Source organism: Rhododendron vialii, chromosome 11a (assembly GCF_030253575.1).
Source record: "Rhododendron vialii isolate Sample 1 chromosome 11a, ASM3025357v1".
NCBI classification, from domain to species: domain Eukaryota; kingdom Viridiplantae; phylum Streptophyta; class Magnoliopsida; order Ericales; family Ericaceae; genus Rhododendron; species Rhododendron vialii.
This window is the reverse complement of record NC_080567.1, coordinates 34,505,869-34,526,538: the sequence shown is the minus strand read 5'-3', so window position 1 is coordinate 34,526,538 and position 20,670 is coordinate 34,505,869. Positions and strand designations below refer to the sequence as shown.

At 38.5% G+C, this 20,670-nt stretch overlaps 1 protein-coding gene and 1 non-coding gene across 8 annotated transcripts; one reads left to right on the top strand and one right to left on the bottom strand.

Moving 5' to 3' along the window:
- Nucleotides 1–2,240: 2,240 nt before the first annotated feature.
- LOC131307331 (pre-mRNA-processing protein 40A-like) lies at nucleotides 2,241–20,236 on the bottom strand. Of its 7 annotated transcripts, none has more exons than XM_058333787.1 (31): nucleotides 20,018–20,236; nucleotides 18,486–18,586; nucleotides 17,286–17,348; nucleotides 16,934–17,188; nucleotides 16,666–16,857; nucleotides 16,482–16,555; nucleotides 14,257–14,326; nucleotides 12,557–12,609; nucleotides 12,412–12,469; nucleotides 11,996–12,324; nucleotides 11,824–11,899; nucleotides 11,618–11,716; nucleotides 11,464–11,532; nucleotides 11,314–11,391; nucleotides 11,090–11,176; nucleotides 10,941–10,975; nucleotides 10,681–10,786; nucleotides 8,909–8,989; nucleotides 8,721–8,813; nucleotides 8,593–8,646; nucleotides 8,385–8,501; nucleotides 8,154–8,252; nucleotides 7,411–7,458; nucleotides 7,243–7,335; nucleotides 7,045–7,152; nucleotides 6,870–6,934; nucleotides 6,043–6,145; nucleotides 5,386–5,673; nucleotides 5,096–5,216; nucleotides 3,193–3,277; nucleotides 2,241–2,366 (listed from the first exon to the last, which is right to left on the bottom strand). In XM_058333787.1, the coding sequence occupies exons 2-30, from the start codon at nucleotides 18,555–18,557 to the stop codon at nucleotides 3,219–3,221; spliced, it is 3,045 nt and encodes a 1,014-aa protein (XP_058189770.1). In that variant the 5' UTR covers nucleotides 18,558–18,586; nucleotides 20,018–20,236; the 3' UTR covers nucleotides 2,241–2,366; nucleotides 3,193–3,218. The 7 variants fall into 7 exon arrangements, with proteins under 7 accessions (XP_058189770.1, XP_058189771.1, XP_058189775.1 ...); XM_058333788.1 differs by having other exon boundaries at nucleotides 11,824–11,896; XM_058333792.1 differs by having other exon boundaries at nucleotides 18,486–18,537.
- On the top strand, nucleotides 9,969–10,073 carry LOC131309092 (small nucleolar RNA snoR100). The gene has a single exon (XR_009194759.1). It is a non-coding gene; the product is annotated as a small nucleolar RNA snoR100 (small nucleolar RNA).
- Nucleotides 20,237–20,670: the final 434 nt, after the last annotated feature.

Sequence of the window (20,670 nt, the reverse complement as noted above, 5' to 3'; positions counted from 1 at the left end):
TCTTTAGTGAATTTTTTGAAAGTTTTGATCATAAGACCTTTTAGATTTCTCTCGTCAAAACACAAATAATCCACACAAAAATTGGGGCAAAATTAACAAATACGAAAAAATTTTGAACAAAGCAAAAAAAAAATTCCTGCTTGATTATTAAGCCAAGACGCCTCTTAATTTTAGAACCAAAAAAAAAACTAGAATGAAGGCCCCGAATTGACTGAGGAAGAGAGAGCTAACCTGAAGCTGCCAGAGCTGGGATATCATCAGGTACACATACTAATTCTAAACACTTACACAAACTCTCTCACATCACATGTGGGCCCCCACACACATTGGAGGTGTGTAGTGTGTGTGAACCCTACAAGTGATGTGAGTGAGTTTGTGTAAGTGTTTGTGTGATTGTATGTGGTTGTAGCAAGACTTCTTTTCCAGATCCATAAAAGAGCTCTCCATTTCACATGAAGTCTACACCCGCCATCGACTTCCACCGCTCCACCCACCACTTGAGAAAATTTTCAATGCAATGGTTATTTTTAACGCCCCCCTATCACATGAGATGGAACATACACATACATGGATCTCACATTATGTGAGTTGCCGTTACATAAAACCGTTGCATTGAAGATTTTTTTCCACCGCTCACCCACGTGTAGACTTTCTGTATAACAGACAACGATGCAGGGATCCTAGACCTTTAATTGTCTGATGCAATCGGAAATTTCTCTGTCCTGTCACTAACATTGCACAAATTAAACCAAAAAAATGGGAATTAATTCCTTGCTACCTGTTAATAATAATGCACCTGAGATAAGTACTAGTATCATCAGGAAGGAAAAAGGACAGTACTAGAGATCCATATCTCCACACATTAATTCAGATGTACATGTCTGATATCGTTCAATTTACATCGATTCCATATGTTGCGCGCAAGACTCACCTTTTTGGATTTGCATCCTGAAGTATTTATTGACCAAAAAAAAAGACTCCTTTATTACACACACACACAAAAAGAGAGAGACACTGAATTGCTACCCCATAAATTAATAAAGGTGTGTAAACTAATTCAGACATCTGCAGCTGTAAAAGACAGTGAAATTTACGATGGAAAACATATATTTATAATCATGTTTTTTTTTTCTAAGGTGTATTTATAATCATGTTGGATGTCCCTTTTTCGTACTAGTTTATTTACACAATTTTTGCGTTCTTCGAATACAAGGCTAGCTAGGCATGTTGCCCGACGTGGGACCCATCCACATGCATAAAAACCTAAAGAGTGTACAACGACCTAAATTAATCATTGGATGGCGTATGGGAAGGGACATAGAAAGAGTAATCTAGGGGCAAAAATGTTCATAAAATTATACACAAAAATAAACATACAAAGTGACTCTATTCATTAGACTGTAACGGGCGTCGGGTATCCATACCAGAACTGACCCTAGGCTAAAGCTCGACGTGTGGCTGCTTTAAGCCCAGAAAATTTGCAAATATTTGGGGCCCCTGCTAATTTAATATCCCTTACAATAGTTCAATAAAAAAGAACCACATATGTAATCTTCGCTTTAGGCCCGGCTCTGAAGCATACAACTGATCAATTCAATCCATCCCGATCTATACCATTTAATTCCATTTCTGATTCCCGTCTCATGGGCATCCTTCAACGCAAGACAGAAATTTTGGAGGACCACCATATATGACGACAAACGTACTTCTTAAACTGGTGTGTGTGTGTGTGTGTGTGTGAGAGAGAGAGAGAGAGAGAGAGAGAGAGAGAGAGAGAGAGAATGGGCGTTGTTGTTTGGTAAGTTTTCGTTGTCTACAATCTACAAGATTGCCCGGACAAAAGTTTTGCCTTTCAAATATTATTTCTGCACCATCCACCATTTTTTATAATCATTCCTAACTTCTAGCTGTCTCCAATCAATTATAAGATAGCCTGGATACAAGAAATCTCTCTCTCTCTCTCTCTCTCTCTCTCTCTCTCTCTCTCTCTCTCTCTCTCACACACACACACCAGCTTCTTCAAGCCCAAGTTGCCAAACATGGAGTTACTGTTCCATTAATCATCTCCTCTAGTCTCAACTGCTTGGACTAGCACCACCATACATTCTCATTCTATAAGCTCCAAAACAGACAGAAGGATTAGATGGCTTCTTTATCTCAGCAAGTGTCAATGAAACGGCTTGCTCAACTCCTGGAAGAGAAACAAGAGCCTTTTGCACTGGAAGTTTACCTTTCAGAGCGGCGATACAGAAAGAAAAGCTCGAGGTCAGATAGTAACGGTTTCAAACTGGGCAATTTAGCAAAGAACGTCAACAGATCGGGTGACAATCAAGTGACGGGGAGAACGGCAATTCCAGATGGCACACCTATATTGAGATTGGCAATCAACAAGCTCATCTCCAACAAATATTTCCAGAAACTCATGCACCACAAAAATAAAGCTCAACAGGATAGAGGTAAACAAGTTTATGGCAACGCAAAAAAGCAGCAGAACAATGCCGCAAGGAACCAGCCTTCCACATCGAGAGGAAAAAGTTTGATCCATGTCAGCTCAGAGGGAGATGCTAAAATGCATTTCCATTGCCCAAGACAAAATCATTGGTGCACTTTTCAAGCCTTGAAACTCGACAACCTGAATGAACTAGAGGTAGAGAACATTACTAATCTGATTTCTGTTTTACTTTGGCGAACTTTGTTGCATGGACTCAAGTATTGGTGACAGTACCGGTATGAGTCTAAGTGTCTGATTCATCTAGCTTGCCTTGTAACTATGCTTAAAGGGATGTGTATTTTGGCATGTCCCCAAGTTGCAAGGTGCGATATATAATTTTACGCGTAATACGGGAGTTTTAAGCATAGTTACAAGGTAAATAGTAAACCAGAAGAACAAAATATGCTTCCTAATTAATGTCCAACGAAAATGCTGGACACATTGCCGAGACCCTCATCCAAGGTCAAGGGTCTGTAGTTGGTGACTATAAAGCACTTGGACAAACGTAGTTCCAATCTACATACCTTGCATAATGCTAGTAACAAATGTTAAACAGGCAGCTACAGACACAAACCAGTGGGGATATATGGAAGACAGCAAACAGCTCAGCCCAGTATCTGTACTAGAAGAACTACCACCTGATGGTTATCGAGCTTATTATAGATACAGTCAGTTACTTTTTCAGATGAAGGGAAAATCACCTCATTTCCCGAAGCCCAAACTGGTCTCAATGCAAAGGAAGCAGCTTTTGATCGGAAAAGTCACTAAGGAGTTTCGGAAAGCAATCTGCGATCAAATCAGCTCATTGGGAAAGCAATATGGAGGTGTTAAAACCATAAACCACCTGATACATTTAGATTTCTCGGACACGACAGCTGAATGGAGAGATTTTCAACTAGTACAGGAAAAGATTGGAATAGAGATAGCTGATACTATCTTGTATGATATTGTCATGGAAATGATAGTTTGAGGTATATGGTCATTGAGCTTTTCAGAATTAGCTATTTTGTCAAAGAATCTACTCTTCTATTTTTCCCTTCTCTTGCTACGCTGACATTGAATTAGGACCAAAAAGGAGACCAATAATCCACGCACTTCACAGAAACTGAAAAATAGAATAGCATAAGGAGGTACCGTTGTAATACAGGCTAGTGGAAGCAAGCAACGCTCATTGCTCAAAGATAATACAACTGCAAAAGAAGATTCTCAATAACTACGCCCAGTTTAGCCTGCATTACTGGGGCTCTGGGAGGGGTAACCTGACCTTTGGCTTAATATAAACATAGTGGCCACCTTTAAGTTCGAACCCAAGATCTCACAATTAAATATGCTGAGTTTTAAAGACTAGACATATGGTCTCCTATCAAAGAAGATCCTCTGTCCAAAACTCGGGGGGGAAAAAACTGAAGGCATAAAGGTCGAGTATCCCAATACATTGTCACAATTTGACACCTTGATAACTTGATCAGACCAAATTCTAGCAAATCAAACAAAGATAAGCACTGAAATCTGCTCAGCTGCATGTGTAAACATATCTATTGAAGCTAAATGCTAACCTCCACTCCATAACTCAAGTAAATGCCAAACCATGTTAACACCAACATCAGCACCCAAGTGACTGAGGTGGCTTAACCATGAGGCCACTTGGCACATCGCCCAAGACCCACTAATGCTTTTAAAAAATCTGTCTTGCCAAAGGCACCAACTTCGACCGATAAAATAGGCCTCACTTCTATGTTCGGTCTAAGGCCCCAACACATTTTGAGCCGCTACAGACATTAAAACCATAACCTCAAACCCTTTTAGCTTTACAAAACTAGTCAGGAAGAAGCAAAAAGAGATTTTATTTCCCTTATGGGTGCAGGTATAATGAGGCCCATGAAGCAAAGATCTGGAAAAAAAAAAAAAGTGTTGCGGATTCAAGTCCCAGAATACACTTTGTGCATCTAATGTTGAAGGTTAAGTTTGCATACAAATTACAATCTACCCCTTCCAAACACCCATTAATGGGTACTAACTGGGCGTTATTGTTAGCAACTGGTTTCACTAAGTAAATTTGTGTACAAGTTCTTATGGCTAACAAACAAACATCTTCAATTTAACATATTAAAATTCTCAAACTGATACCAAAAAACGACCATCCAACAGGGAGCATGTTTTGCAACTTCATGCTATCAACAAATCACCTATCTTTCCATAGGAGAAAATGGAGTTTGAATGCTAAAACCTAAAACCAATAATGACCTAAAACTATTGCATTGATATAACAAATCAAGTTCCGAAAGCTGTTTCAACTCAGTCATTGACAATAATTCCTGACTTGAGTTTGTTCACCAAAACCACCAAATATATCAGAAAAATCCAGTTACCTAGTTAGGACGCAATTGTCACTTCATTCCTTGTGCAAAAATGCTACTCACCATTAGCATTTTAGTGCATAGTTAAAACCAAAACAACTTTACATTCAAAATATTTTGGTTGCATTTAGAATCAGGTATACTGGCACAAAATCTATCCAACTATTATGGAAGATAATCACAAGACGCAAACAAGAATATGGAATCTATGTGCACAAAAATAACTACCAAACTTCCCCATCCTCACCAAATTCCCTGTCTCTAAGCTCGCCATAATCATCATTCCTGCTAGAACCATCCTGGTGATCTTGCTTGTGTCTCTTGTGCCTAATTTCACTATCTTGTTCAGAAGGGCTTCGCTGTTCCATCTATCACCCACATAAAAAAAATAAAAATAAAAAAATCATCCTTAGAAATGTCCAAACTACACCATAAGCTGGATATCCATATAAAAGTACATGATAAACACAAAAAGCCCAAGAAAACATGCATCAACAAGAAATTCTTCAAAGTAAAAATAAAAAGAATTCAAGGCACCTGCTTTGATTTTTTCCTGTCACTGCTGTGCCTGTGGGAGTTCTCAGACCGATCTTTCTCATTTTCATCCACACTCAGATCATCCACATGACTTAGATACCGCTCTCGATGTCTCCTATTCTTATCTTTTCCAGATCTTTTGCTCTCTTCCAAAACATAAGGTTCATATTTACCAGCATCTTCACTGTGTGTTCTATCCTTCCCGTATTTGCTTGCATACCGTCGTCGTTTCTCGCGGCTGTGTTTTTCCTTCTTCTCTCTATCCTTCGCATCTTTCTCTCTTTTGGCCTGCAACATTAATAAATTTGAAACCGTACCTTCAAATCCCATTGCTTTGAACGTGCCATGACATAATTATATAGCTTAGAACATATAATACACCATCTTAATCAGTTACAACACAGAAATGACCAATAATAGCCCTAATAGACCAATACGAAAGAAAACATCATTTGGCAAGTGCAGGCTGATGTGTTCCTACAAACCAAATATCGCACAAAAAAAGGCAGAATAAAGTGGTAACTGGCCTGCAATTTTTCTTAAGCATAAACCAAGATTTCAAAAACACTTTCTGAAAGATTCATATCAAAAGAAGATCCTTCATCCATTATGGAACGAAACATCCACATGAAAAATGAGAGAGAAATCTTTAGATACCTTATCATCCCTTCGCTTCCGTTCCTTCTCCTTTTCTTTTTCTTTCATTTCTGTTATGTATTCATCAAAGATGTTTCTAAAGAAGCTATCTTCCCCAACAAACCTGCGCAGAAAAAGATTCCATTGTACTTCTTGACAGACTTCTAGCAGATAGAGAATATTATGTCATAAGAAGTTTTGAGCGTTTTAACACTCAAAGCAGGGTAGGATGACAACTACCTAAATGTACAAATGTAAGACACAGAGACTGAATTCTGGTGTGAAAATGCAAATTATGGGTATATAACCATTCATATCACACTCTGGCGCGCATATATTCTGTCAGAAACAGAACACAGCCACTTGCAAAATCAAAAAGTGTACCCGCTGCCAGATCTGTAAATTTGTATCTGTGGTGAACTCATCATATATGCATGTATAATTGTTCCCTATGATCTGAGCAGTTATGATTATTATCACAATTCAGCATACACAAGAAAACATGACACAAGTAAGTCCGTTAAAGCCTCTCAAATGATCACATTTATTAGGAAAAGCAGTAGTTTGCAGTCCTAGATCAGTTACATCAAATGCCTGTTCTTTTTGAGTGTTTCAAAAGCAATTACAGGGTACATAGAATTCGAAGGTTGAAAGTTGAAAACGGTGCCAAGCACATGCAAACACTTTTATCAGGCCATAAAGTGTGCATCTCGCAATTATTAGTTCTAACCATTCAAAGCAGAACCATAAAGGTGATAGAAAATTCTAATTTCCTGATAGAAGATAATTGAAAATACAAAAATGACAGTATATTGTCCCAAGACAAAATTTCACATTTCAAGTAATACCAGCTCTCTTGTCTATCTTCAATTATCTGCTTGCAATCCTCCCATTTTGAAGATGCCGTTAGATCCTGCATGAAGTAAACAACTTTTTTATACGAAAAGTACGGATTTCTTGCAATGCTCAAAGCCTTAAACATCAAAAAATAAAAAAACTAATGGTGTGGGTTGTTTGCAACACCTTGGAAGTGCACAAGAGATTGTAAAAGTCGTCTGCAAGGCGTTTCCTCTTTTTAGCTTCTTTCTCCTCCTTCTCCTTCACTCTTTCATGCAGCTCATCAAATACAAGCTACAAAGCATGAAAACATACATCACCAATAAATAAACATCACCAGTAAAAATTAATCAATCAATAAATCAAGAATGAGAAAAAGCAAACCTTTAAGTTGATCTCTGATGATGGTTGAGAGGAAATTCCTTCTAAAAGTACAGCTTTGAAGTCTTCAAGTGTCGAAGTTGATGACAGAGCAATCTGAAGCACCACGAATCATTACATGCCCAAAAAAAACAATAATGTGCTAAAACACGATAATGACAAATTTTACACCTTTCGTGACTTCATAGCATCTTTTATGCGAGCCTTGTCTTCCAGATACTGCAATTTAAACAGAAGTCCAGACTCATATTAAAAGCTCAAGGAAACAGAACAATGCTTCTGCTATGACTCGCAAATCTTATTGAAAATCTTCTGTCCACCATGCCAAAGACACTTCGCTTCGAATACAAATCAGTAAGAAATAATACTGAAAAAATGAAGAATATCGTGGGGCTTTACAAAATTCAACACAGTAATTTTCCTACTAAATTCAAATCCGCCTTTTTTTCCTTTGTCTTTTGAAGTGAAGTAATAGCTCCCATGTTCAAGGTACAGGACAATTTTGGCAACTTATTCTTTTCAAAGTGCAATGATGGTGTCTCCTTGAATAGTTGGATTCCCAAAGGACTAAAATTGAGGGACGGAAGGAGTACATATATTAACTCTTGTAAGACTTCCTTGGCAAAACTTGAGCACTGTTTTCGCACTAGCGTAATAGGTCACGAAGGTAAATATGTATAGAAAGTCAAAAGGTGTACAAAAGGTCCTACTTCATATTAACCTTGAACCATCTACCCGATAAGACCCTTCATAAACTTCGGATCATCAGTGACAGAAAGTGCACAAAATTTCTGATAGGACATTTGTAATGCAAGAGAGCATTAGATCCAAGACCTCATAACCATTTTCATACGCAAAAATGCAGTCTCTCGTTTACATTTCATTTGTTAATTTTAAGAAGCAAGTATAGCTACCTGTTTCTGTAGCTCCTCAGCCACGTCTTCAAACAAATCTTTTGCTGTTGAACCAGAGGTGTTTGATGAGACTGCCAAATATGCAGCTAAATCTTTGACCTAAAAGCCAAAATAAAGTTACAACAAGAGAAGACAATATACGAAACTATACATCACAACCGAGGAGTCAGCCATCTAATTTAGCACAATCATAGTCCCCGTATAATATAAGAACCAAGTTGGAAGACTAACCTTCATACAGTAATCACGCCAGTGAGTTGAGGTAGTAAGTATTCCAGACACGACATGCTCTTCCATCAATCTACGGAACTCGTCACGATTTTTGCGCTCCACTTTTCTCAATTCTTCCTGTTTAAATAACAAAATGAAAAAGAACAAATTAAAACCGAGGCAAAGAATGATCACAACTACAGAAAGAGTTCTATTATCTATGAGGTACCATCCGAATCTTCATATGCTCTTCCTCTTCTCTCTCTAGATCACGAATATATTCCTGCGGCAAGTCAAAATTAGAAAAACTGGGAACTTAAAACTGTATGTACTGAAAAGATAAATGAGGAAAATTACCTGGAAAATTTCCAAGCGATCAACTTTTTCAAGACGTGAGCATCTTTCATCGGCCTCTAAGCGATCTTGAACTTTTCTCCACTGACTGCTTGCCTAAGAAGGATACATAAAAAGATGCACAAAAGTATGGATCATAAAAGGAACCCAGTTAGAGGGCTTGCACAGGAATTTGATATCTGTAGAAATACCGTAATAAAGTCACATGACTTCAGGAAGTTCAAGAATTCCCTTCTACTCCACTTGAGCTCTTCCAATGCATTTGCCCTTTCCTGGTCAAAATCCAAATACAAAAGCATAAGGGTTCGCAAGCAGAATGCCATCAGTCTCTTGAACAGAATCTACAATAGTGAAACCTGACAAAAGCAAAAAAAATAACCAGTCGGCCTACCTTCCCCAGAAAATTATGATAAGACTAAAGCAATTGCAACGCTTCATTCAATTACCATGCAAAAACCCCAGGTCTTGTGTTAGGCAGTTCTAGAGAAGCATACAATATATACTTGTAATTAAAGAGAACAAGGATGAAGATAAGAACAACAAACTAAGGAGAAAATCACAAATTTGACACAGGGTGCACTTGGACCTCAATTGTTTGGTTGATTTTTCCTGACTCTCTTGTTTCATAGTCAACTTAGAAAGTCGTAGATAGATTCAGCAATATGTTTTATTGGTGATAAGGGATTGTCTAATTTCTGCTGAAAGTGTGCTGCAGTCTATTGGTCTTATTTGGGAAAGGTTGTTGGCATATGGGGTGAGAGAAACTATAGCTGTCCAAGTTTCCTCATTTTTTGGTGTTAGTTATAGCTTCTGGGCTATAAGATCTGGGCTATAAGAAACACGGGCACGTCTGCCGGCCTCGCATATTCGTGTCCACGTGTCCAACACAGACACGACACAAGACTCTCTGAACACTAGTTGGATACACCTAAATACCAGTCAGATTTCCTTAATTCTATTTTTTCACTCAGTCACGTGGACACTCTAGGACACTAAGTCAATGAGGACACTCTAGGACGCATTGGGAACACTCTTGGGACACGTTGGGGAGACATTAGGAGGTTAAAGTGCAACTTTTAAAACTTGGCCCGGAGTCAGATTTTGCATGGATGTTTAATTCAAGGATACTTATGTAGTGACCATTCTTTTGTATCTTCATACTGTTAGATTTTCTTAATTCTAGAGAAATATGTTTTTGACTTTTATATGAATTTGTGAGATTATGTGCCTTATATTGAGGATCTGTATTTTGAATAGGAAGCAAGGCAGTGAGCATCAAAATTGAACCAGGTCTTAGGCCTGCCCTCTCTTATGCCTTCCGGCTTTGATTTAGGGGCATGGTTCCAAGCCATGGCGTCCCTAGAGTTCCTCGATTTTTGGAGGTATAGGAGGGATGCTATACAGCCTTAAACCTTTCTGAGAGTAGCCACTTTGTGCATATATTGCCAGGGACGCTATTCAGCCTTAAACCTTTCTGAGAGTAGCCACTTTGTGCATATATTGCCAAAGGATAGGTTTGTATCCAGCCCCACTCCGCCCATACCCATTGATTGGGGATTACATGGGTAATGTTATTGTTGTACTAATTTATTACATAGAAATATTAATAAATTTTTTATTTATATCTTATATTTGACGCGCCTGCATCGTGTCCGTATCCCAATTTTTTAAGATATGGAGTGTCTGTGTGTCCTCGCACAAAATAGCCTCATTCACGTATTCCACACTACTTGTTAGTTAGTTCAAAATACTCACATTATCTCAGTGGCCATAGGCAAATCAATCTACTAAAGGTATACATGCTAAACTGTGCTTCTCTCGTATAATAGCGTATCAACACAGAGAGAAAGAGAGAGAGATGCGGCAAATGATACGAATCCAGAAAGAGCTAGCTAGAGAATGGGAGGGGGTCAACTCTATACATCTGTCACAAGGAACAAAATCATAGAATGAGGAACTACACCTTTTTCTCAAGTTCCACCATATAGTCTTGGAAAAGGTCCTCTCGGTCTTTAGCTCGTTCTACAGCTTTGAAACGTTCATCGTCTTCAAAAATAGTGATTACTTTGCTGAATGATTGTCAAGACAGTCAGTTAATACATGAAAATTATTTGTTCACCATACCATATGAAACATTAACCAAAATACAAATCCCAAAGGCTCAAACAAGCATGACATGGACTAAAGATGATCATATTTGGAAAAGGAAAAATTAATACAGACCTCCATCTTGAGGATGGCATCAGATCTTTGGACTCCTATGCAGAAGCCCAGACAATAAAACATAATGAGAAAACGAATAAGTCTTTGTCGGAGAGAAATATTACAAAACCTAATGAACCAAACACATCCAAAAGCAGCAACCAACTTACTTCCAACATGTTCCGGAAATCTTCCTGTGCTTTTTTCTGTCTAGCGCGCCTCTCTTCGGCATCCTTTTTTTTTCTTTGCACCAGGAACTGAAGCATGATGTTTCTAAATTGTTTAATTTAACTAACAAACTGAAAGACTAAATGGAATATGGTAAACAGTTTGGGCAGCCAAACTGCCACTTTACTCAACAAGTACTCATAAATTCATCCATGTGGAGATATACCTCATTAAAAGCTTGCTTCCGCTCTCCAAGAGTTCTTAAAGCACCATACCTTTGGTCGTTAATGATTACTCGCATAGCCTGACAAAGTTACTGAAGTTGTAAAGAAACTGCTAAACATGGTTAAAAAAATATGCATACTAACCAACTTACCTGATCCCATGTCCAATCAGACCCAATGTTTGCAGATTCCAGAAGTGCTTTAAATGCATTCCTAGCCTCCTTTAAAAATAAGGGGGGGAAAAAAGATCATATGAACCCATGTAAAGGTTAAAAAGAAAGCAAGAAGTCTTTTTCTGCGTGATACCAATTTATTTTCGTAGACCACAGGCTCCTGAACAACTGTTTTCTCTCCCGATACAGAAACATTGACATTCCTAGCACTTCCCTTGCCATTTTCAGCTTCCTTCAAACCATAAAACCAGAATATGGAAACAGAAGTTATCAAAAAAGTATTTGCAATTGACCAAAGCACAAATCACTCAAGCTTGAATTACAAAGAAAACACATTACCTCAATATCCCCTGTTGAAACTCTGTCAACTGTATCGACAACATCCTGAGCTGCTTTAGTATCAACACTACTACTGCTACTACAAAAAAAAAACACATCAAAAGCAGATTAGAACCGCTACTAACTGTAAAACTCTTGCCAGAACATAGAGGATGGTCCAAGTTGGAATTACATTTGTGTCACAGTGGCATCGAGCATAATGTGAGAGGTTTTGGTACTCTCTGAAACAGCAGCATTTGGTGGGATGGTTTGTGCAGGTGTCTGGACTTGAATTGCATTTTCTTCCACCATAGAGGGGGCAACAGGTGAGAATGATTGCCCTGAAGTTGCCATAGGCTTTGGGCTAACACCAGCAGAAACTGTTGCCACTTGAATAGGGCTGGATACTGACCCATGGGCCAAGGAAGATGGGGTAACTGCATTGAGGACTGGTGCAGGACTATCATCATTTCCTGCCAGAGTTCCTCCAGTAGATGCCATTTTCACTTTTTCACGAGCCAGCTGAAAGCACAGATGTACAGAGTAGGATAAATAAATCAAGGAAAATAGTATTAGTCAAAGGGTTTGCTAGGAGATGAATGATGATACCTTGAGTTCATCGGGGATTTTCCACTTTGATTGCTTGGTAACCCTGTTGTAGTAATATCTGAGAAAGAAAAAAGTTAGTCAAGATCATTATCACAGGAAAAAGTATCAATACAGAACTCAGCACAAAATGTAATAAATTACACACTTTCTTCCCTCGGGACTTGTATGCTCCTTCCAATCAGTGGAAGCATCTGCTCTCTGTTCATTGGCAAAAATTAAGTATGAGGGAAATTATGATAGAACAAGGATGTTTTTAGTAAGAGCTACTCCAGTGATGAAAGTGAAACATTTCAAATCTAAGCAGGAACCAACATAAACAAAAAGCCCTCATCCAGAAAAATTCACGAAGAACGAATTAGGGTCACGGAACTGAGAATAAACTAAAACAAAATTCAATTAAAGAGACATAAGGATCAAGGCAGGTAGGGAGTCCAGAAGTAATGAAACAGAATATTACCAAAATCCAACCAGCAGATGGTATACTGACACTCACGTAAAAAGAGGTTTCCCATGACAATACAGAAACACTGAAAGTGACTCTGCATTGGTGGTGATCTCAAGATATAACTCCTTCACATATTATGAAAGTTGCATTGCCCGAACTGTATTCACCTCATCCTTGAATAGCGTAGCGAAATTCTCCATCTGATGATAATACTGACTACATATGTAAACGAAGAGGATAGCCAGCCATTACACATTGTCACAGGTAAAACAAAAGGCTGACCCTAATATGCTACAGTATTTCTATTCTCCATGAGGCTTCTTTTAGTCATCCTAATACCATACAACTGTTTCTGAACTGAATCTTTTTTCTGGAGACATAATCCATTCCACGACAATTATCATCACACAATTAATGCCCATTGACCTTAGAATTATTGGCAAATCAAACTAACAAAGTTTTTAAAAAAGTTTTCCAAGAGAGGTTTGTTATCATAACAAATCCTATCAGAAATACCACAATACGACCAGCAAAAGATAAATAACTGACACCACAGCAGTTTCAATTCATGTCATATTATCTATGCCTCAAGACGCACTTTAAAGCATTTAGCATTCCACATTCCCAATCTCATTTCTAAGTAACATTTAACTTGACTTATGTACTTAAGAATCAAATGAGCACAGGTTTGCACCATGATAACTATAGGTTTCACATCTTCACTTATATTACAGTGGAGCTTCTACAGTTCTACCACATATCGACAGTTCTGCAGAAGTCTTCACAAAAAAATAAAGACAGGAAACTTTGTTGAACACCCAAGTATACTCAACAATATGTAGGCCACAAAATTGAAGTATTGTTCTCTCCTGAATGCTCATTAGCTGTACCAAAATAAGTCCTAGTGCCGCTAAACAATAACTTCTATACTAAGAATGCGACAAAAAGATAGATGCACATATAAGAAGATAAAACGATGACAAGCAGAGAGGTATTTTCGATTGAAGATTTTAAATGACAGTTATGCAATTAGTGGGTAATGCAAGCAGCAAAGACCCTACCATAGCCTACCTCTCAATAGTGTAGCACAGCAGGTACCTGTAAGCCCCTCGAAGGGTACATAAGTCAACCAACTCATACAGGGACAGCAAATTATTTTAGAATGAAGTTCCAAAATAAGAACAGTCCAACCACGAAAGCATTGTAAATGAAGACCAAACCAGCAAGATCCGTCCTTGAATCAGAACACTTTCAAAGAATTGCATATGACAAAGTACAGGAAAAGGATCTTTGCAAAGCAAAAAACTACATAAACTATTTACCTCAATAAGAAGCGCAACAGCACAAATACAAAGATATGAACGTTATAACATCAAGGCAAACACTCATAAGTGACTCACCTCAATTGATGTCATTAATTCTAGAGGCTTCTCCCACGTTGAAAATTTTGTCTTCTTGTTGTAATAATATCTGAAATCATCATACAAAAAAAAATTATGCTAAAAAAATGAAACAAATACCTAAGGTCATCAAATCGTGAATTGAATCCAGAATCGAAATGGTCCTTTTCTGAATCGTGAATCGCTCCGATTCGGTCATGATTTCTATAATGCATGGAAACATATGTTTATTGATTAGGGTAGGGGCAGAGCTAGCTGGTGTGTGTGTGTGGGTGGGGGGGTTGTGGCACGTGCCACCCCTGTTTCGGGATTTCCCAAAATATATATAATTTATATATATATATATATATATATATATATATATATATATATATATTGATTAGGGTAGGGGCAGAGCTAGCTGGTGTGTGTGTGTGGGTGGGGGGGTTGTGGCACGTGCCACCCCTGTTTCGGGATTTCCCAAAATATATATAATTTATATATATATATATATATATATATATGAAAAACCTTTAAATTAAAATAATGTATGTAAAACTGCACACAACCTGTACTTGATCGAGCGGCTAAGTTATGTGCCTATGATATGCGCCCCAAGCTCCATACCAGAGTTCGAGCCCTTAGAGCAGGGTGTTTTTTTCATTTTTTCCAAAAGCTCTTCTCAGCTAGTGCTCTCTCACTAAAATTTTGCATAAATTTCCACTGGTGATTTCTCTTACTAATTGGAGAGGAACGTGAACCATTTGGGTATTAATTTTTTTCCCACAAATTTGGTACTATTTTTACTGCTTGTTTCCTTCCAAATTATGGTGCTTGTAAATAGACATATAAAGTGAATTCACATACTTCTCACTTTACACACTTGTATGAATAAGTTATGGATTAATTTCTACACTTAGGGTGGAAGAGGGATACCCCCTTGCCCTCGACATCCCCATAAATTTGTCAATTTTTTTATTTTTCTGTGGTGCTTGCTAGGGGAGAAAGCGGACTGCAATAGCTCCCCCTATTGGAGCTACAAGTTAATTTTATTTTGTGACAGCGTTCACCAAGAGAGAAACCGGAATACAGCAGCTCCTCCTCTTAGAGATTTGAATTCATGTCACTAGCAAAAGGAGAAAGCGGGATGTAGTGGTTTCCATGAATTCAATTCTTGCACCCCCGTAAGAACATGGCGTAAGAATCTAGAATGTTGTACGCAAGTATAAATAGGAGGCTTAGAATCCTCATTGAGATGGTGGTGACATAACCTCCCTTTGGTGAGGTAGGGAGACCCAAAGTGGGAGAGTACAATCCAAGTGTATATTGTGGCTATGTACAAGTGTTTGTATGTGTAATAAAGTTTGTGTTCCTTCGGCTGCTTGTGTGCTCTACAATGACATGAGGAATTCTTAAGAAGCTGAAATACATTTCTGATGTAACAGAATATAAGCACAATTTCCAAGTTTCCAAGGGCTTTCTGGAGAAAGACTCGGACTCTAATATTCAACCAGCAAAACAAGGGCTTGAAGCACTTAGAAGGAAATGCATTAAGCAATTCCCAGCAGTCATATTAGAGACACTACAAGTTAATGACAATAGCTCTCACTTAGACTCAGGAGATTACTGAGTCATCAACAAAATGGGATATAGCATGAAATAGGATATAGCTTTAAATAGGATAGGACCTTAGTTGCACGAAGTAGGAGCAGGAATGGGGGAGCAATAGCACGTAGAAGACTCTTTGATCCTACTCTTCTGAAGTCTTCCTCTCATCTTTTTTTTCCCTAGAACATCACTTCGAATTAAAAAGAAAAAAAGCCCCCTCCTGGTCCACATCCACAAGCTAATTTGGCAAAGTAGTGTCATGACACACGACACGACAGATACAAAATAACAAATGCATTATTGTTCACGATTTCAGTGTTATCAGCAAGCTGCATCTACCAAATATTAGATACAGAACTTCTTATTAAGTGATACAAAGGAACCGTCTTTTCCTAATCTCATTCAACTGCGATGGAGGAAAAGAAAAAAAGAGTACCCCAACTATTATGGTTTCAGTATTTTGGAGCATCTTTTAACCCAGGTGTATTTAACTTGTTTTAGGGTAGAGAGTAGTTCCCACATATACACATGTAAAGCCATCTCTCAGCAGCCGTTACAAGACCACCTTTTATGATACCGGAAAACAACAGTGAAAATAGGCAAACCTACAGAGAAGTGGCCATAATTGAATTGCATACCTTTTTCCAGCACGAATATGCTCCAACCAATCTGATGGTAGCTTTTCTATGTGGTTAGGCTCCTCAGTTGCTGCCTGGAATTTTAAAAGAATATATATATATCAAAATGTGGTATTTAAAGAGTAAAAGAGATCTGTCGAAAAAATTGGAAAAGAATTTAACAGGAAAATAAGAAGGTTCTCACTGGAACAACCGGAGGAGTAGCCGATGATTGATCACCAGTATTCTGTACAACAGAAATCATGCTCTGAGGTCCAGTTGGCAGCCAAGGTTGGGCCCCACCAGAAAAACTAGACGCATTTGTCTGGGGAGTCAGCTGATACTGGACTGAGGCATCAGCATTTCTTTGTAATTGGCCACCAGGTGATGCACCAAACTAAGACAATGAATCCAGTCAAGGGTTGCAGATAGTCCATATAAAATAAATCATCTACAAGCTAGTAAAATCTCACCGTATATGTTGAAGAGAGAAGCATTCTTGGACCATTTAACCCAGCACCATAAGTACCGGCAATCTGAGGATTTTGTGGGGGCCGGTTTGCCTGAACTTCAGGGGCCGGTATTGCAGGTAGTTGCTGAACAGAGGAAAACTGGAATTGCTGACTGTGAAAAGGCATTCCAATGTTTGTGTGGCCAACATGCTGAAATTGTTGAGAAGCCATTGGGATATAGACCTGTGATTGTGGTGCTGGAACCGCAGTTCGAAACTGCCACATAGTTTTGGTTAATGTATCTGCTAATTCGTATTGAATGCCAGCAGAAAAGGTCGGAAGTTTTCCTCAAACACAGAGATGAAGACCTTACTTGCATTGGCATCGGTGGAGGAGCACCTTGAGGAGGGCCCGGCGGTATAGGAGGCCGAAGAGGCTTTCCCAGCAACCAAAGCAGCAGCAACAGTAAATTAAAACGATAGCAAATTCACTAAATAAGCAAATTCATAGTTCTAGAAGACAATAGCCAGAGGCAAAACTTAATCATCCACTCCATCCAAAGTGTAAAAGTAACAGTACAGGGAAAACGTAAGATTACTGAAGTTTCAAAAATACTGGATACATTCATTACATATGCCCCCTCTCCTCCGTCAGATCATCGGACGATGGACATCAATACAGCCCAAACACATTGCCAAACTTATTTCTAGTTCGTGATGCAGATATTTTATGAGAAAAGATGGTTTTGAGCAACAAGGTACAAGCATACCACCTCAATTTTTATGTTGCTAAAGGAAAAAAGGTACTAAAACCTAATAATGATTGATGTTGAAAGTTTGAGGTTGACATACCATCAAAGATTCGCCTAGATTACGCCACACAAGCATGTCATGAGTACTTATAGAACAATGAATCAATGTTCCTCCAAAAATCTCAGGTGCTTAAAAGCCAACAAGGACTCACCTCCACGCCTTGGTTAACGTGCTATGGGAAACGGGAAGCAAGAAATGGTTCATAAACTAATATGAAGCTTAAATGCAAGTACAAAAAACTTCTCTAAAGCCAGTATAAACACCACATAAGCTGTCTAGTAATCAAGAATTTAAGGAAACGGTCAAAGAAACATCCAAGAAATTTGCACATTAGTATATCAGTGACAACAATCTTCTAAGAAATATTTCATTTCATTTGAAACTACAGAAAACATGCTTCTTGTAAGTTTATCTAGAGGGAGGAAATATCTCCCCAAGTTTCATAAATGTACTTGAAGGCTAGTTTCCCCTAGAATGTCTTAAGATATGGTCCCAGTCAATTGCAGGGGAAGTTTCTCGTCTCAAAATATGTTTCCTGGAAACTACGCCCACGAGTGCCACCTTCAAACTGAAGGCTTGCTGTTAACGTATGCAAGTGAAAAATTATACTACATTCTACCAACGATACGTTTAATAATCTCAGAAGAGATCCTGAATAGGCATCACAAGCTGGCTAAGCCATTAACAAACAAACAAAACCCTAGGAACAAACGGCTTGATAATATGTGAAACATATAAAAGTTATCCTTCAGATGAACTACCTGCATTCCAGAAAATTGAGCATTATTGGCCATGGCAGCGCAAGAAAAATCTCTGAAGAAAACCACAAACATCAGTACATGTTAGAGACCTTCAGAAAGCCCTGGTAGAATATGCATCAACCACATACTGGATTTCATCAAGTTGATTTAAACATCATGGATAACTATGATTTACAAGACTTAGGTGCGATGCAACTTCCATTTCCATGAGAAAAAAAAATAGTGAATTGCCACAAATCAAACGCTTGAAAATTCCAAAACAGATAATTCCTGAGATTTTGCGTGAAAACAAATGGGCAGACTTTTTGAACTAAAACATTTTCCTGTCAACTTTCCAATAGATCAACGATAGCAGGAAAAGAAAGGTTTCCATAGGTCAACTATAGCAGGAAAAGAAAGGTTTCCTTGACCTCGTAGTGCTACATAATATATCTATCCTTTCTGTTCTGAAATTACTTAACAATAAATGAAGAATTTGTTGCATGTACTGGAATCATATTAATCAAGGCAGGTCTCACTTGGAAAAAAAGTGAAAGGATAAAGAAAATATAGAAAGAACAATAACCCCATATCTTTGATTCAAATTACCAGCTACCCTACCATATTTAACTTTTGCCTTTCCCAGGGCCACATTTGTTTATTATAGTGTTGATTCCAAGAACAATTGACTCAACAAAACAGAAGCAAGAATAGAATACCACACAGGCACCTCTTAATTGCCATTTGTCTTGGTAAACATCTTACTATAAGCTCTAATATTAACAAAAATAAAACAATTCCCGAGCACTGTCTAAATCGTTTCTTCCTCTTCTGGCTCATTTTCATGGAAAACCTTCCCATCCAAAACACAAATTCTGTAACGCCAGATACGAACCATCATGAAAATCAATTCTCTAAATTTTGAGTTCCATGTACTAAGACTCTAAATTTTAGGATATGGAACCTAAAGACATATTGAACGTGCGTGAGCGTAAATGAAAGTGGGAGCTCGAGCATGAAATTGCTTTAAAAACGTCACAAACTACTAAAAGTCGTGAGAGCGAGGATTGAAATTAGTGAGAGCGAGGATTGAGAGCAGAGGCGTAAAATGAAGGACTAAGAGCAGAAGCAGAGAGTGCAACCGGAGTACCATGTGACCTAGCATGGAACCAACTTCGCAGCTTACAAAAATAAATAACAAAAAACTTCAAACCTTTGCTGTAAAGATAGTACTATCACGATAGTCACTTTTCTGGTCCATTAAGCTCATTTCCACAGGTTAATCAAAAAATTCCATTCAGAACCCCCAAATTCAGTGCTCCGAAAGTTGAGCACTTATTGACACGCACAACCCTTACGAACCCCAAAAACACCATCGCGCCCTAATTGCAACTACCAACAAGCTATTAATACAGCGTTTAATGGTGCCAAAATCAACCGCATTGAACCTATTCTTTGGTTTTGACAACAAAAAAATGCGTTATTCTTAAAGATCGTGTGCAATGATTTAAGTGTGAGAGAGAGAGAGAGAGAGAGAGAGAGAGAGATCGAACCAGGGGTTGGGTGAGTTGGAAGAGGAGAGAGAGTGGCGAAGTAGGCGACACTGGTTTCGGCTTCGGTCGAGTCTCGCGGAGAGGGAGGTGATGCGTATTTATACGTGTGTGTATGTACAGGTGAGAGAAGATGAATAGGAGAGGAGAGGGGAAACGTGAAGTTACGCGGGGATCTTTCACGTCGAAAGTTGCTCCTTTGTTGACGGTTTTCCTTTTCCTTTTTGGGTAGAAAAAGTGGAGTATCTAGAGTATACCTCTCAATTCTCGAACACAAAATGTGTTTGGAATCGTTTGATATATGGGAAATAACGTGAATGGAACAATTTCAGACGCAATTGAATCCATAATTGTGTTTTCAAAATTCTGTTTGTTATCATTTCTCATTCCTCTCTCGTGAGCACCATTAAGCCCCCTCAATTAACCAATTGAGCGCACCACTACGCCCCTCAATGACCACAGGAGCTAAAGCCTATGACATAACTATAGCTAATCCGGTCCAATTCAAATCTTTCGCCCATATTATGAACAAAATTCATACAACTCCTTGTTACACACCTACTTACATACAGATCGGATGAGGCTATAGACACGTACTTACACACCCGCTTACATACGGGGGTGGAGGGCCCAACACAATGGATGGTGGAGTATGT

Bases quoted from the DNA above. Each gene is read 5' to 3' on its own strand.
- LOC131307331 (XM_058333786.1), bottom strand. From the start codon at position 18,557: ATGTTTGTGGTTTTCTTCAGAGATTTTTCTTGCGCTGCCATGGCCAAT. The intron at 12,325-12,411 runs GTATCATCATTC...CTGTGCTTTCAG, and splicing joins AAATCCCCGATGAACTCAAG to CTGGCTCGTGAAAAAGTGAA. The intron at 7,336-7,410 runs GTGTAAAATTTG...GTGGTGCTTCAG, and splicing joins ATGCTATGAAGTCACGAAAG to ATTGCTCTGTCATCAACTTC.